The following is an 18,486-nucleotide window of genomic DNA, read 5'->3' on the forward strand; positions in this document are numbered from 1 at the left end:
ATCTAGAATAGTAAAAGAGATAAATAAAAGATAATATTTTTTATCCACATGATGACATGCACATAGATACGATGATACAACGTATGAATGTGGAAGAGCGAAGAATTTCCATGAGAGATCCGTGTCAGGTGACAGTGAATTAAACGGAAGTTATCGATAGTAGGATTGATTATCTGATTCTTAGAATGCACGTGTAGATTGATATGCACGAGGCTACGTAAAGATTTGGTATTGCATAAATGTGTGAATGAAGGTAGTTAATGGTAGGAAGAGGAAACTGAATCTAGCGACGGATATCATTATACTTTTATTTATTTTATTTTATTCTATTTTATTAACATGTTAACTACTTCGGCGAACATTGAGGGCGCACGTTTTAATACATTTCTTAGAACGATTTCATAAGATAAAATCAAAGAACTGAAAGATTATCAACAATGTGAATGATTTAGATAACATTGTCAGAGAAAAGTGTGCAAATACAATATAACATTTTGCATAAATTATATGTTATGGTGCAGTATATTTTAATCTATTGCGTATACTAGCGCAAAACATATGAAAATTGCGTGGTAGCACTATTTTACTATTACACAAAACTTTTACGTATTTTACGGAAAAAGGCACATGATCTCTGTCATCTTACTTACACGTACATATATATCATAAATGATAAAATGATAATAGGTCATTAATTGTATTGACTATTTTGTATTGTGTCGATCATTTTTTGTATGTTATTTCTTTGAATATTGCTTTTGAGTCGCTATAATTACAGTTAATCGTTATAGTTTTACTGTTTCAGAAGTTTAAACGCTTGAAAAATGGTAGCGTAAATTTGTCAATGCTACCATCCATTTGGAAAGAAATCTAATAATGCCATAATCTAAGTTACTTTTAATTTTGCAACATTTTCTTTGTTAAATTGGAATTTATATTGCGCCCTTGTCAAATTAAACATTATATAATTTACAATTTGCTGTTATTTGTGCAATTTAAGAATGCGGTAGTAAAAAAATAATTGGTATTACGCGATACGCAGTGATATATAGAGATCTAGTATAATCATCAACTTCACACTAATATCAGCAGTGTTAACAGCGCGTATTGTCTTTAGCTGATAGTTATTGTTAGTTTTCAATATTTAAAATTGCGAAATGTTCTTACACCACTGCTTCCCATCTTAGGTTCTTTTATATACGTAATCCTTTCTGAACCTTATAAATCATAGTTTAATACCGCACTGAAATTTCATTTCAATTTGAACTTATCAATCCCTTTGTAAGAGATAAGGCGAATTTTGCATAGCAATCTGAAGTGAGTGAAATTTATTGTGTGTCCTCGTTACAGGAAGGAAAAGAGAAACAGAATCTCGGCAATCAGTGAGTAATAGATGCGAGAAGAATGTCGAGCGAGAAACGGTGATAAGTAGCAAAATCACGGCACTACTGATAATTACGTTTCTGTGCCACTTCATGACACTTGCGAATTTAGCAGAAGAACCGTGGATTATTCGACTGTTATATTCATAATGGATTTTAAATAAATGTTGATGGTAAAAAGTGTCGTTTGGTGCCAATATCCAAATATATATACATATGCTTATACATGTATACGTATACATATATAGATCTGAGGAATCTTATGTACTGTAGGGTCCGTGAAAATAATACACCTGAGGGAACCCTGTTCAGGATTTGAACTTGTGTTTTGTCTATAAGATTCAAGGGCGCTATATGCTGTGCCATCAAGCTCTGCTCTTCTTTATTTTTCCGGGTCCTTTTTCTCACTGGATTCGCTCGTAGCCCGTAGGAGGCGCTCTCAATGATCAGTACGAAGAAGAGCGTACGAGAAGAACGATGTTGTAACTAACGGCCAAAATGGAAGAGCAAAGTGTTCACAGCAGTATCAGTGATATAAATAGTGAAGAGGCAGTTAGAAGCGAGCGTAAGTTCGCTAATATTTTCATCTTTACTATTATGTTTAGCTATTGATCTACATTGTTAATCGTTGCATATACCATAGGCACCTGTATGGACTAACCCTACCTCACTCTTTATCAAAACTCACGCGACAATGCTTGTGTCTTATATCTGTCACTCATTCTGATCCATAGATAAATCGACGTATCATATCCTCTACTTCTCTTATACACTTTTATATTGTGTTTTGAATTTTACGCGGGATGAATGTCAACGGTTTCTTATAAAATTGGCCTTGACTTATTCTCCAAAATTACGTCAGAAATTTGGTAGTCCGAAATGTCTTTATGAGCTTCCCTACAGTTCGTTATATACTTGTTTTGAATTTAATTATCTTTAATATTTATCTTCGTGTCATTTTAAGGTTAAAATCATCTGCTGTCATCTAAGATACATTATTTATTATACATTACATCTTACGAATTATTTTCATTATTTACTAATAGAATATATAGACACATATTTGAAAGCAATATCGTTTAAAAATATTTTGATTAAACTTATGTTATCAGTCAGTGATTGTTTGTTAAATAAATGAAGAATTTAATTTTTACATATTAAATACTATTTTCATTGTTTACTAGTACAATTATTTATATTTTACTTATTCTACGAAACTTTAGTTATATTCACTTCATTTTTAATATTTTTTATTATTAATTATATGGATATAAAATTCTCTTTATTATTATTTAATAAGAGAATTATTTGAGACATTTTTCAAAATGAAATCATCAAAAGTATTTCAGTACATCTTTCCCAAGTATTTCTTCTGTATCAGTAGTTTATGGATATAGGAAAAATATTTAAGCTTTGCATTTTCTAGTCATATTTCTTGTATAGGATTAGCTATTATTTACATACAATTATTTGTGGTTCTATTGTAATATAATATAGGATAATAGGGGTTGGAATTATATGAAATGAGATTAGGCATGAGACAATAGGGGTTTATTGCACCTTTTACCTATGGGTACAGAAGCCATTAATATTTATTGCCCTTCCTGTCTATTTATTGCATTTAGGATTCATACACACATAAATTTGGGTATTTGTAGCTATAATCACTGTGTGTTTTGACTTTAGGTCCTTAAAATATTTTAAACAGTGAAATTATTGTCGAATTATAAACAAATAAATAATAATCAATAATATCATATTAATAATTTAAATTTCATAAAAATAATTACTTCTTTCTTAGTTTTCTTAGTTTTCTTAATTTGAATTATTTTATTCATAATATATTTTATAACTGAAAATAAATTTTTTAAATTTAAAAATAAATTTTTTAAATTTAAATTATTGATTTTGTTATGTAAATGATGAAATATTTGTAAAATATTAAACCTTGACCCAAAATGTTATTGATAGCATTGTTTCATTAAATTTTACTAATGATAGCTGGAAATTTGTTTAAATTTCAGCTCTGATTATACCACGTAAGAAAAGGATATGCTTGATTGGTGCAGCTGGTGATGATCCTGCACTTGGTGCTGCTGCTCAGCAGTTTAGCGTACCTGTTCTCAAATCTGAAAATGGTTTAGAACATGTAGAAGATACATCATATTGTACTTACTTTATATTAAAGAAGTTCGAGGGACCTGAATATGATGCTCTTCATAAAAGTGCACATAGGTTTGTCATATTTAATTTCATATAATTTGTAACATGTTGAAACATAATCAAAAGAATCTGACTTTTGGTTGGTTTAATTTAACACGTTGTAGAATATTGGGACCAACAGCACTTCTGCAGTTGGCAGAAAAAAAGGACTCATTACCTAGTATTACTAGACCAATGTATACACAAGCCATGGTAGGCACAGTAGTAGTGTTTACTGGATTTAGGAAAAAGGATGAATTGGTTAGTTTCATCTTATTAATTGATATAATGTAGGTTATGATCTACATATTACGATAATAGAAATATTATGATGTTAATTTTTAATATCATAGACCAAGTTGATTAATATGATTCACAATATGGGTGGAAGTATTAGGAAAGAAATGGGTGCAAAGGTGACGCATCTCATTGCTAATTGTTGTGGTGGAGATAAGTATAGATATGCCGTTACATTTCGGGTCCCTATTATGTCTATGGAGTGGGTGACAGCATTATGGAATGCCAAAGACGATATTTCCAGTTATGGAAATAATGAAGAACTGGTAATAATTATATTAATAACTATATTCAAATATTTTACTGTTCATTTCTTACTATCTATTTTTGCCAATGATGTTGGTACATTTAATATATATAACATTTAATATACGATATAATTATTTTTGTGCAGATTACAACTTATAAGCTAAAACCATTTTTCGGTGCAAAAGTATGTTTCTTTGGTTTTCCTGATGAAGAGAAACGTCATATGTGTGAGGTTTTACAACAACAAGGAGGTGAATCTACAGAAATTGATGATCCAAATTGCACACATGTGGTAAGTTTATACAATACAATATTTTACATATTTCATAAAGTATAAAATATGTAAAACAAACATATGTAATACATCCTTTAGGTAACAGATTTAGGAAGTCATCAATACAAGAAATCAAACAATACTTTTGACACGCTGCCATATACTAAAAATCCTAATTGTATTCCATATCCTTATTTAAAAACAAAACCATTTTCCTTCACTTTTTATAATCCATACACTAATACCATTCCTAACACAAAACTGATAAATTCTTCACATACTTTCCATGTTAATAATACAAATTTAACCAAAAAACTGAGTACGAGACACTTTTCACATTGTTTCTGTTCTTATGTTCCTCAACATTTTGAACTTAAAGAAAATAAGTGTGCTTATTCTATATTAAATGATATTAGTCAGGATTCAGCAATTTGTATGGATGATAATTTATATGATTACCCAAGTTTGTCAGATGAATCTTTTATGTCTGAGTTTTCTATAGGACGAGCTGATTCTGGTGTTAGTATGTCTAATGTAATACAAACAAATGACGTTAATGCATTACAAGAAAGCAATTTCCCTGTTACATCTACTATGTTGGATATGCATTCTATGTCTTTATCTTCATCATCTTCATTTCTATGTAATGATAAAAGAATTAAGAACAATATATTTAATGCTTTTTCTAATTATAACACTGGTAATAAAAATGTGTGCACTCAACAAGGGTTATATAATTTTAACTCTTCTACATTATGTAAAAAGAAGGTTACTCAACATGTAAACAAGCAGTATTCTACTAGAAAAACTAATTTGTTACAGTTTTGTAAGAATACACAGTGTGCACGAAATTCCTTCTTTTTTAACAAAAAGATTATATCTCCTAAACGGTATATCAAGTGGCGAAAAGCTAAATCTTGTATTACAATTCATAAAATTTGTTCTCTGGAAAAATTTAAATTAAAAAGAATGCATTCTCATCCTAATTTATTAAGACAACATGATTTAGAACTTAATGATTCTCTTTTGTATGATTCATCTATGCCAATGACAAAAAACAAAGGTTTTTTGAGTACATGTAAACTGAACTCTTCCATTTTGTCAAAACTTAGTCATTTAAATTTTTCTCCAATGCTTAAACAGTATGTGGTTATTAATCCATGCAAGCAAATTCCAGAAATTCATCAACAGCAAAAATATACTCCTTTACCTAGTCCCCTGCCCATCCCTGCTAAGGTAGCAAAATTATCAACTTCTGAATATGGCTCAAGAAGTTCTTTTACATCAGATGAAAGTTATTTAAATATGTCTTCTAAAAGTCACATTCTGAAAGATGATCATATAAAATTGGACAAACAGAAGGACAAACCATTATCTTTGGTACTTTTATTTTTTTAATGGGTATTATGTTAAATTATGGAATAACTTGCTCCACTAAATGACAAGTTGTAGACAAGTAGGGATGAGGTTATTAGGGTATTTTAACACTAAAAAAAAAACTTATAATTAGCAAGAATAGAAATTGTTAATTTTAGAGAAATTATTTATGAATGTTTTGTTATATATAGTACTAGGATGTAGTAATTTAAGTATAGAGAATTGTTATTTTGTGTTGTTTTTGTGATGTATTAGAGTGTGTTCCTTTAATCTGTAGTAATAACAAATTGCATAATTAGTATTTCGTCCTTTATAAATGTTTAACAATTTATATAGCATATGTCCTTGTTATATTATAAAAGAAATAAATAAAATTTGTGTATTATATGTTTCAATATATATATATATACGTTATTTGTTTGTATTAATTAGGCATGGTAAATATAAACAGATTAGAATTATAATAAGTTACTATTATCTTAGGTTGTAGATGAATCAAACGTAAATGCATTACCAGATTTAGCTTCTGTGAGAGCACATATCGTAAAAGCAGAGTGGTTTTGGACGTCTGTACAGAATGAGGGTGCAGCTGACGAAAAGGAATATTTATTTGAAGATGTAAGTTCATTAAAATATTTTATATATTTCTCATTCTCAATTATTTATTTTACATTTAGTATTTGGAATCCGTTCTATCACCAACTGTATCAGTTAGACGTGATAGTCAACAAGCTGCTACTCCAAGTACAGCATCTACAAGACGAAAACGTAAACGCTTAGCAGAAACTTTATCTAGTCTGGTTCAAAATGGTGCAGATTCTCCAGCATTGCATAAGAGACGATCCAGCATCAGTGATGCAGGACATTTAAGTGTTAGTGGAAGCTTTCTTGATTGTACAACGAGTCCAGACAAACCATTACTTGATGGTTAGTTGTTTATAAAACATAATTATAGATTTGATAGATGTAGTTTAAAAATATCCTACAACTAACAATTACAATTATTTTAATATTTTTTTAACAGTCCTACTAAGTACATCTTCCCTTCCTTTGTGGTTCATTTCTTTTGTTAAATAAAGTATTGTATTTTTATATTTCATTTAACACGATTATACTAACAATATACATAATTTAAATATTGATAATACCTAATATGAACCATATGAAGGGGAAGATAATATAAATTTGAATTGTTAATAACTGCCAGATATTCCAGAAGTGGAAGCTGTTAATACAGACACCTCTAGGAAAAATTTATCTCCGCGTCATCAAGTTTTCTTAGAATTAGTACAAACAGAATCTAATTATGTTGGTATTCTCAGTACAATTATGACGGTAAGATCTGTCTCATTATATATTACGCTGAAACAAACAATAAATTAACATTATACATATAATATTACATATTTGTAACATTATTTATGTTTCTAGCTGTTTAAATCTCCACTAGAAGATCTTATAGATACAACTGGCGAGTTATTAAATTGCACAGAAGCTAAAATTATATTTGGCAATTTTCCACCTATTTATGAAGTTCATAAAAAAATGTTGGAAGAACTGAGATACAGCACTACTCATTGGATGGAGGACAATAGTATAGGTAATATATTTCTGAAGTTCGCTCCCGACCTAGTCAAGGCGTATCCACCGTATGTCAACTTCTTCGAAAATACAAAGGAAATGCTCGATCAATGTGATCAAAACAAACCACGATTTCATGCTTTTCTGAAGGTTTGTCAGACGAAACCTGAATGTGGCAGACAAAGTTTAAAGGAACTGTTAATTAAACCAGTACAAAGGTTACCCAGTATTAGTTTGTTATTAAACGGCAAGTATACGTACTTATTAAAGTTATTATCTCTTCTGATCGTTTGTGGCACAGTGTTATCTCATGGTTGATACTTTTATCTAATATTTGATCACTATTAGTCATCATATATTTACGGTTGTCCATTGTAGTCAACACTCTGCCATGCATATGCATTTCATGCGAGTGAATCGAAGTCGACACTCGATTGTAGATTTAGCAATTACCGACTGTAATTGATGCTTATACCGAACGAGTTAAATAATTCAGATAGTAATAAATTTTGCATAGTAATTAATATCTTTACATATTAATGTTTTGCAGATATCCTTAAACATACAAATAAAAATAATCCAGATCATAGCGCTTTGGAGTTATCAATTAGCAGTATTAAAGAAGTTATGACCTATATAAACGAGGATAAAAGAAAAACTGAAGGTCAATTGGTTATGTTTGATATTTTTAACGAAATTGACAACTGTCCACCGCATTTAGTTTCTTCACACCGATCATTTATTGGCAAATGTGATGTGATGGAACTTGGTGAGGGTCTAAGTGGACGTGGGGATCATTTAGTTTTGTTTTTGTTTACCGATACTCTCGAAATATGCAAGAAAAGGTCAAAGGCTTTTAATTCGTTAAAAAGTCCTAATACAGCAAATGGATTGCATACAACTAAACTAAGTCAAGGAAAACCCTATAAACATATTAAGATGTTATCACTTAGTACGATAAAAAAGGTTGTTGATATCCGAGAAACGGATGGTAAGTTTATAACAGACAATATTATAAACTAATAATGAACTAAATTGTGTTTAAATATGTAATAGATATAAATTTCTTATTTTTATTTTTATTGTAATTTTTTTTTATTTTATAAGAAAAACATGATTACAAAATTTATAACACTATCAAATATTTCGTACATGTAAAGATTTATGAAATGTTTGTGAAGAGTTTAAAATGTATATGTCGAACAAAGTAAAATAGAGCAAATATGAAAAATATACTTTTTGTTTTATGTATATTATTTTTAGAATGTCATAAAGTGTTTGCTTTAATGGTGAGAAGTAATCAAGAGTTAAAGGAAAAATTATTTTCATTTACAATTACTGATGAGGAAGTAAATAAGACAAATTATTTACGAACCTTGTGTAGACAAATGGCTAATACAGTGTGTAAAGCTGATGCGGTAAGTTTTAGTATTCATCTTGCTTATATATTATTACTGTTTGCAGCTTATTACTAATAGTATTTTTATTTCTATATTTGCAGGATACGTTCCTGATAAGTCTTGATTCGCATCAACTTGAAATTGATACAAGCGATGTAGCATTAGGAACATTAAGTAAAGCATTTAAGTAAGTAGTTGAAACTTAATTGGTACCTGTCGTATATCGTTAACATCGCATACGATAGTATCTCTCTTATAACTGTAAGTCCGTTTTTTATTGTAAAAAAAAATTGAAAGAAATTATATTGTAAATGAAACATTATTTAAGATAAAAACGGTGTTTGTAGATATGATAAAAATAGTACTTACAGTTTTTTGTAGAGAAGCACTTCTAAAAGATGATCTTCTCATATAAATAGATTAAAGAAATTTATTAGATATAAGAATGATAAATATATAATTAATTAGTATTATGCTCCTAGAATAGCTTAGCTTATAATATACTTTTTTGCATTGCTATTAAGTTTTGCTGAACTATAGTCCACATATTCATATAGAATCTTCTTATTATATTCATATTTAGGATATGCTAAAAATAAGATCTTTGCGTGTTCTATATCTGTATTATATATTATACAAAAATTGGTATGAATCTATTCGATAAAGTAGACATTTTTATAGAAAAAATATGCATATTTGTAAAGGGGAAGATTTATCAGTCGTTCTAAACTGTTTTTCTCCTGTATTGCATGTTAACAAAAAATAATGGGGCGACGACTCGTTTGGTTGCAGGAGCCTATTTCATAATTTTTACCTGGAGTATATGGACCCGTATGTGTTCCTACTCAATAGCATGTGTGAAACCACGTTACATGTCCCACTACCGTCAGTTTTCGCACCAGGCTGATTATCTTTTTTTTTTACTCGCTTTGGTCCTTTGTTCCCCGCTTATTTAAATAAATCAATCGCATTCTTTAGTGCAAAAATATAGAAAATTAAATAACTTCACAAAAAATTTCACCAGTTCAAGCATAATATTGAATATTATCAGCCTGTTTAAAATCATTAATATGCGATTAAAATATTTAATATCTATTTATTTGACCCCTCGATGATTTCATATTTTATACGAACATCAGACTTTCTACATGTTGATTAATAAAAGAATAATACATATTAGTGATTACACTGAATGGCATTTTAGCTTTAAATTGTTTGCTATTTATTTGTATGTAATCTCCTTAGGATTTGTAATAGCTTTTATGGTACAACAAAATCCTAAATTAAGACAATTAGTAGCACTACTGACTGTGATATAGCGATATCTACGATCGTATGCAGTATTTACGTTTTTCAATAGACATTGAACCAAAGTAAAGATATATTTTATATGACTTTACTAAGTTTACAGTTTCTTAGTTTTCTAAGTTTTGATATACGTAAATTGCTGCATATTAAATTATGTTTTATTAATTATAATATTGGACCAAGAAAGATATATTTTTTAGTGAGTAATGAATCTAAATAGTTGCTATTTATATAGTTAAGTTTCCATTTTTCTTAGTCGTTAAGGGGTTAAATTTTCAGCACCACCTACTTAGTGGTACAAGTTTTAGTATTAATTATGTATCATTAATGAATTATAATTACTTTTTTTATTTTATAAGCCATAAAAGATTTTAATAATTTGGAAAGACTCTGTAACCTTGCAATTAAGCCCTATATTTATTACTCTTACATTTGTAATATAGATTTATAGTTGTGATGTAATACTTTAGCATGAACAGAATAAAAAATTACTTACTATAATTCAATTTTTGCATGCTCATTAGTAACTATTATGGTGTAATATTTACTTGAACTGGTTTATTACGGTTTGGGATTTTATTTAAGTTCGCTAATTCCTTTGTTTGCTTGAAAATTTATTTTCCTCCATTTAATTATATATTAAATATTACTATATTATTGAAAGAAGTCGTTTTAGTTTATGCACTTGAGTAAATTATTAAAGGAAAATAAAATTTCAATATTGCTTTTGTTTTTTGTCCAAATGTTTAAATTTAAATGAGTTTGTAACAACTGTTTTTCTTCAGGTTCGCATCTCGTACTCGGATGAAAGTTGGCAGGGCGTTTAGTTTTAATAAAACTCCAAGCAAATTAAAGAGAGCAATGTCAACAATGATGTCGCCATTCGGATCCACTAACAGCCTTACTCCGGCGAGTCAACAACTTGCACAGATGCGGCTTGCTAGTTGCAACAATATTAACGTTAGTTGACAGTTTATTATCGCATGCATCTTTCTTTATTATATGCTTATGCTATTTCTTTTTTCTTTTCTCCTTATTTACTTTCATTTCACGACAGGAGATTGTTGTCTCTTTCATATTGATTTGTTCATATTGAAATGAGTTCAGTATATTAATCAAATTTTTTTTATATATATATATAATATTAACGCGTTCAATTTCGAATTGCACGTCCTATTTCTATCGCTTTTATAGAAGTTTGCTTGAATGCATAATTGTAAAATCATTTTGCCATTTACAATATTTTCTTCTTGTGTATATCTCTATAAAAATATTATGTAAATATCTGATATTATAACATTGAAACAATTTATTTCATCTCTTATTTTCATTATTTTAAGACATTTATGCAGATATTGGAGAAGATTAATTTATTGTATATACAACATAATACATCATTTTCTTATATTCATCTTAATTTGTTGTTCTATTTGGTTTCTTATTTTATGAGATACGTTAATTCATCCATAGTGTGTGCGAATTATGTCCTTTTCACGATATTTGTTTTTTACTTATGCGGAAATAACGTTAGTGGATAAATTTGTATACTCTATCACGTAAGTATACCGTATTGCGTTTATTTTATTAAATATTAGCTAAATATTATAATATTGAAGTGCTTACTAATATTCGCTCTAGAATATATAAGAAATATTAATACAATTTAACGTCTCCTCTCGTGAAAGGGAGTAGAGAGGAGGGTTACTAGAATTTTACTTTCAACAGATAAAATTCCTTTTAGGAATGTGACGCCACACAGTGTTTCGACTGGATCAAAATACTTCGTGTCACAAATTAAATAGAGAAACTTAATTTTATGCTATTCATGATTAAGATGATTCTCTTAAAATGGATTCTAGAAAAGCTAAAAATTTATATTTTTATTAAGTTAACTTTGCCCTATTAGAGGCATTTTGTATTAACTGAGATTTTCGTTTTCTTTTTTTTTTTTTGTTACTGCTTACATATATCTATCACGTGCTATACAGATCAACAAGGCTGGAATCCTTTCTTTCTTCTTTGTTTGGATTTTTTGTAAAATATATTTGCAATGAGAAAAAAGTATGAAGTATTTTTTCTTCATGATACCTACAAACTTGCATGATGTTATTTTTCATATTGAAGTATCTTTCTTATTCTCTATTAGTTTTGCTTCCAGTGTGAATTAAATGTTTAAGTGTTTAAATTGTTTTGTTTATCCAATGTGATTAATGTAAAATCAGTATTGTTTTAATCCCTCCTGGTATTGTATATATGTACAGAAAAATTGTATATATAAATAGGATAAATGGATATTCGTGTGTCTTTCCAGGAGCTGGGTAATGGTGGTTCAGGCTCGCCATCTAGAGATGATGTTCTAGTAGCACCTATGTCGGTTCAGCCGACACGAAAGGCCAAATGCAGTTCCCTCAGTATGGCTTCGTTAAGAAGGTTGTAATTAGTATATCAGAAATGATGCAACTTTTCTTTTTTGCTATCATTGCATAACTATGTTTGATCAACTTGCCTATTGTTTATGTGCCTTAAACTCTCTTCACTTTATGTTTAGTGTTGGAAAACATTTACATATACATATATGCGAGATCCTTATACGTAAATAATATATCATACATTGGTATGTTCATTCATGAATGTAAAGACTGGATTGAAATTTCTAGTGTTATATATATATATGTTTAGCGCAATGCAAAGATTACCATTACTAAATACAATGCATGTAAATGTGTCGTGGAAATTTCATCGTTCCAGAAATATTCAAATGGAAATTTATGGATACTTGTTATAATTTACGTAATGGATTGAAATACTCATATTGGTTAAGGCGAGTTTTAAGGCGACCATAATATATAGCACAATTTGCATATTTTGCAAAAACAGTGCTGCATTTACAATCACTTTGATTCTATGTTCTTCGCTAGTATCCGTGCTTGTAATGTATATATACGTTTTTGTGAAAAGAATTCATTTATATCGTTCGTTGCAGTCCATGCTGTACCAAATGTTCGCCACTGTTCCGTTCTTTAAAGCTAAGATCATTCATAAGTACCTAGTTTTACTTTAAAGTATTGTCAAAATGATACTAATAATTGTGCCTATTTAGTGCCTGTAGCATTAATTAGATGGTTAACATTTATAATGATTTAATATTTAGCTTAACTAATGCATATTTATTTAATAATAGTAGATTTTTATTCTTTACATTTTTATGCTGATTTGCTGCAGGGCAACTTCGCTTGCTACATTTTCCGATTTAGAATACTTTTATCCATTATTTGTCATCAATAATTTTTTTCATCATACTTTTCCACCAACTCGGTTAATAATATTTCGAAATCTTAGCAAATTTATTCGATGTTAGATACAATATGAAATACAAAATTAGAAGCATACTTGACTTTTATTTGTAAGAAAGAGTTAGTGTATTTGTCTAAGCTTTATATATATGTTTCCATACTATAGTCTTTTTGACCTTACTTTATTTATCCTCCAGAAATTGTTCAGAGGAAGTCATGCAGGACAAATCCGATCTTTGAAGGGCATGAGTAGTGTGCAACAATACCATACTTTTTTCTTTGGGATCAGTAAAATGTTTATGTGAAAATATAAAGTATATGAATATCGTTGCAAAGATATATCTTTGCAATATGATTTAAGTATTAATCTTCAAAATTCAGAAAATAGTAAAATGTTCATACAAAGGGTAAATGCGGAGGAGCACATTTATAAACTTCAGCAAATGAATACAAAATTTGTCATGTGCCAATAGAAAAACCATAAGGAATTTTACAAAAAAGGAATTGTACATTGCCAATTATTCTTTAAGCAATTTTATAACCATATATTAACGATATACGTTACCTAATACCATATTAATCGTTAACTTTAATCTATCATACTTGCATAATTAAAACTCTTGTCTTAGAAGGACAAACGAAATTAAGATAAAGTAAGGGAAAAACATTTATATTTTCAGTGGTATATAACACAAATTTTATTATTATATACATTTTATTAGAATTGAAAGTACGAATATCAATTTTGTGCCATTTAATCTTGTTCTGTAAAATGTACTCAGACCTTATTGCAGTGCCTGAAGATATGTCGTTTTTAAAATTGAAGATAATTCGTCATTTTTAAAATTAAAGAAATGTAATGCTAATCTATTAAATTAATATTAACGATACATTTTTTTTGTTCAACTGCCATGTCTTGTATCATTGCAGTTTTAAACTATGAATATGAATTGTATAACTACAGCTATACTGTCTTTAGTTTATCGTGTTTGCTCTTATCCAATTTAAATCTTTCTGATTGCAGTTTCTTTAAACGATTCATAATGTCGAAATTGAATAAAACTGTACATGATATAATATCACTGGAAATGTAGAAGCTCGAATTTAGAATAACAGTACAGTATAATGTTTTTATCTTTTTCTTTCTAAGAATATAATTGTATTATAATAAACTCAAAAGATATGGTAAAAGAAAAGTAAGAAACGTATATCAATATATATATATATATATATATTGATATATTTTTTTTTAAAACAACAGACTTTAGATTATACATATGTTTATAAAAAGCCATAGTTTATTAGGATTAAATTATTACAGACCTGTCCACCGATAAGACGCTTAATGCTATGAGTTTCCCTCATTCGTAGTAAAGTTGAAGATTGTTTACTAGCTTTGAAGTGAAGGGAATGATGTAAAATTTTAAATTCGTTAAAAGCATTGATATTGGTCACATGCTTTTCACATACCAGCGTTTCTTAATATAAAGCTACGGCCATCATCGTAGTTTTATAATGAAATTATGGAATAGGAAAAGTGTTTTGATACATGTATCGGACCGCGGGCAGGTCTGCATTACTATTACTTTTTTTTATCAATTTACGCTTATTGTAGTTACTGACTTTATCAAATTTATATTACGATGTATAGTTGGTTACTTAGGTTGCAAAATATGCTATTGTTTGAACTATATAAATATTTATATTCTTATCAAATATAAAGTATTACGTTAATTGATCGTAGATGTGAAGTATTTGTATAATCGATTATACATATTTTCAAGTATAACAACTTTCTATTGTGATCTGTATCATAAAGCTTTTAAAAAAAATTTCGTTTTCAAATATCATAGACATCATATAAAGACAGAGTACTGGTTCAAACATGAAAATCACGATCTTTTATGTTGCAATCTTTTAAGTGTACAATGGTTGTTTTTAAGAAACATATTGTAATATTATACTTAGGAATGTGATCTATTCGTATTATACAAAAAATATTTATAAATATTCCAACTGTGCGAGTAGTTTATGAAATGAATATCGTAAGATTTGGAAGACATTTACTTTAGTAGGTGAAGAAAGAACAAATTAATCTTGTCTCAAGTAGATATTTCTTCAATTACGGAAGGTTTCAAAGGTTCTTTTCGTTTGATTAGTTATTCAGTTACAAATAAAGGTTGTGGATAAAGTTTCTTTTTGTTCATACAATGTGTTTATCACTTTGTAATGGAATTTAGATTGAAATTTTGGTAATGAAAAGCTTATAAAAATGATTATTTTTGATATACGAAAATAAACATATAGATGAGATACAAAACTATTTTTGCACAAAAATTATTGTCAATAAATAAATATAATGTAACAATATCATAATTACAAACATAAAAATATGTTTGTATCACTTGCTACGGAATCGAAAATCGATATTGTAATGAGGTATGAGCGTCAATTGTATCTAGTGCCTTAACCAATATAACAACGAATTGTATTCCCTGCAATTTTTCTTACTATCATCAGCAGTATTTCCTTATTGCCTTCAATGCTCTGGCGAAAAAGGGAATAATTTATCAACGATCAAAGAATAAATTAATCAACGAAATCTACTAAATTAAAAGTGATAAATTGCAAGGAAAGTAGAAAAAAGTCTGTTAGTTCTTTACAAGGACTTGTTTAATAAACTTCTTGCCATATTAATTCTTGCGCATAATGTCTACTCGAATAACGTGCCTTTGCGTAGAAATGATCGTTAAATACAGATCTCTCGGTGTCAAGTGAGGAAAAATTCATTGATGATATTTTTGTATTTGATGATGTTGCATTCGTGAGTACGTTCACCTGAATAATAATGGATGCTCTGGTAGCACTTCGTACTTCGATTCTTAATTTATATTATATTCTTAGGATTTCAGTGTCATCTATTGCTTCTCATAACATAGTACATGGATAAACAGAAGAAAAAATATGAAATTAATTAAAATAATGTACTGCTATGTAAAGGTAATCATGGAAAATTTTGTACAAGAAAGATTAGACAGTCTTTTCCATTGGCGATCATTATATAAAGTTTTTAATGATATAAAGACTCATTTTTCGTGATTTTAACATCAATTTATTAGTTTAAATAATAACTGTTAATAACTAGTAAATATTGTCATAACTATCCATGGACCATGTTAGACATTCTAATCTATTATAAATTGTCGGCATGTCTGATAAAAGCCTTGATATTCTGAATATCTTGACATTTTATGGTTGTCAAATGATTCCACGAATCATTTTGGAGCTATTAAGCGTTTTTCTCGATGAAAATGAGAGAAATTCCGCTCGCTTCGGAGCATTGTAAATATTAACGATAAGTATCGTGTAAGTGTAGTATAGTGCAGATGATGTTTTTTACTACACGCGTAAGAATATTGTAATACTTGTAATGTTGCGTATAGTCGTCACTATTTATATGATACTGTAATTGATTGTATAAATTTACTCTTTATTATGTAAATCGAAAATTAAAGCGTTTGCTTTCCTTCCTTTCCCCATTTTTTTATTTTAAGTTTCAATTACGTCATAAATTAGTACTATTCATCGATAAGATATCTATACTACTACAAAACCTCGTGTTTAATTGTAATATAGTATATATAATTTATTAGAAAACAGGTCAAATTTTTTCATGATTTATAGAATTTTGTATGAAAATAATTCGCGAAAATGCAGTATCAGGGTACTAATAGAATATAATACGTACCTGAGCTTTCTGCGCCCTGATGGCAGAAATACGAATTAAAATTTGAAATTTCATCATTTCGCGCGGCGTCGTATTCGAAAGAGGAAGCGACTGCTACGAGTTTGTCGTAAATGTGAAAAATTTAATATAAAACACCAAATCATTGCTTCAAAATGGTGAGAATCATAATTTAAACTATTCTATATTCACAGCTATTAACATATTACGGACGAATCACGTTAGTGAGAATTCTTGTGTTTATTCTAATGCTTCAAGTCGATCATAAAAATTCTCGTTATTTTGATCGTTGTCATTTAAGGATAAATTATTTAATTATATCCTGGGAATAGCTAGCAATAAAACGACTAGTTCGCAATATGTTAACACAATTTATAGAGATTTATCGTATTTCCATGTAAATAGACGGATATCGAAATAAATTTCTAGAAAATCTGAGTAATATCCGGGTACCGATACTACGTGATACGTTCCTGAACTAAGCGCACTCTGGTGGTAAATTTTTTAATAAAAATTTGAAATTGTACCATTTCGCGCGGCGTCGTATTCGAAAGAGGAAGCAACTGCTACGAGTTTGTCGTGAATGTGAAAAATTTAATATAAAACACCAAATCATTGCTTCAAAATGGTGAGAATCATAATTTAAACTATTCTATATTCACAGCTATTAACATATTACGGACGAATCACGTTAGTGAGAATTCTTGTGTTTATTCTAATGCTTCAAGCCGATCATAAAAATTCTCGTTATTTTGATCGTTGTCATTTAAGGATAAATTATTTAATTATATCCTGGGAATAGCTAGCAATAAAACGACTAGTTCGCAATATGTTAACACAATTTATAGAGATTTATCGTATTTCCATGTAAATAGACGGATATCGAAATAAATTTCTAGAAAATCTGAGTAATATCCGGGTACCGATACTACGTGATACGTTCCTGAACTAAGCGCACTCTGGTGGTAAATTTTTTAATAAAAATTTGAAATTGTACCATTTCGCGCGGCGTCGTATTCGAAAGAGGAAGCAACTGCTACGAGTTTGTCGTGAATGTGAAAAATTTAATATAAAACACCAAATCATTGCTTCAAAATGGTGAGAATCATAATTTAAACTATTCTATATTCACAGCTATTAACATATTACGGACGAATCACGTTAGTGAGAATTCTTGTGTTTATTCTAATGCTTCAAGCCGATCATAAAAATTCTCGTTATTTTGATCGTTGTCATTTAAGGATAAATTATTTAATTATATCCTGGGAATAGCTAGCAATAAAACGACTAGTTCGCAATATGTTAACACAATTTATAGAGATTTATCGTATTTCCATGTAAATAGACGGATATCGAAATAAATTTCTAGAAAATCTGA

At 28.9% G+C, this 18,486-nt stretch overlaps 1 protein-coding gene across 10 annotated transcripts; it reads left to right on the forward strand.

The window, feature by feature from the left end:
- Positions 1–1,005: 1,005 nt before the first annotated feature.
- LOC100748586 (protein ECT2) lies at positions 1,006–16,877 on the forward strand. 10 transcript variants are annotated; one of them, XM_033323133.1, is made up of 19 exons: positions 1,053–1,281; positions 1,351–1,555; positions 1,656–1,947; positions 3,407–3,617; positions 3,710–3,845; positions 3,938–4,147; positions 4,276–4,422; positions 4,504–5,784; positions 6,265–6,399; positions 6,459–6,708; positions 6,989–7,116; positions 7,213–7,609; positions 7,913–8,353; positions 8,626–8,780; positions 8,864–8,949; positions 9,555–9,647; positions 10,856–11,030; positions 12,382–12,500; positions 13,561–16,877. In XM_033323133.1, the coding sequence occupies exons 3-19, from the start codon at positions 1,881–1,883 to the stop codon at positions 13,601–13,603; spliced, it is 4,074 nt and encodes a 1,357-aa protein (XP_033179024.1). In that variant the 5' UTR covers positions 1,053–1,281; positions 1,351–1,555; positions 1,656–1,880; the 3' UTR covers positions 13,604–16,877. The 10 variants fall into 10 exon arrangements, with proteins under 10 accessions (XP_012245922.1, XP_033179028.1, XP_033179024.1 ...); XM_012390499.3 differs by having other exon boundaries at positions 1,006–1,129; positions 1,351–1,947; XM_012390496.3 differs by having other exon boundaries at positions 1,351–1,947.
- Positions 16,878–18,486: the final 1,609 nt, after the last annotated feature.

This window comes from Bombus impatiens, unplaced genomic scaffold (genome assembly GCF_000188095.3).
Source record: "Bombus impatiens unplaced genomic scaffold, BIMP_2.2 scf_0814, whole genome shotgun sequence".
Taxonomy (NCBI): Eukaryota; Metazoa; Arthropoda; class Insecta; order Hymenoptera; family Apidae; genus Bombus; species Bombus impatiens.

Coding starts and splice junctions, on each gene's coding strand:
- LOC100748586 (XM_012390499.3), top strand. CDS start 1,881: ATGGAAGAGCAAAGTGTTCACAGCAGTATCAGTGATATAAATAGTGAA. Junction 5,785..6,264: donor AGGACAAACCATTATCTTTG/GTACTTTTATTT, acceptor CTATTATCTTAG/GTTGTAGATGAATCAAACGT. Junction 6,400..6,458: donor AGGAATATTTATTTGAAGAT/GTAAGTTCATTA, acceptor TTTTACATTTAG/TATTTGGAATCCGTTCTATC.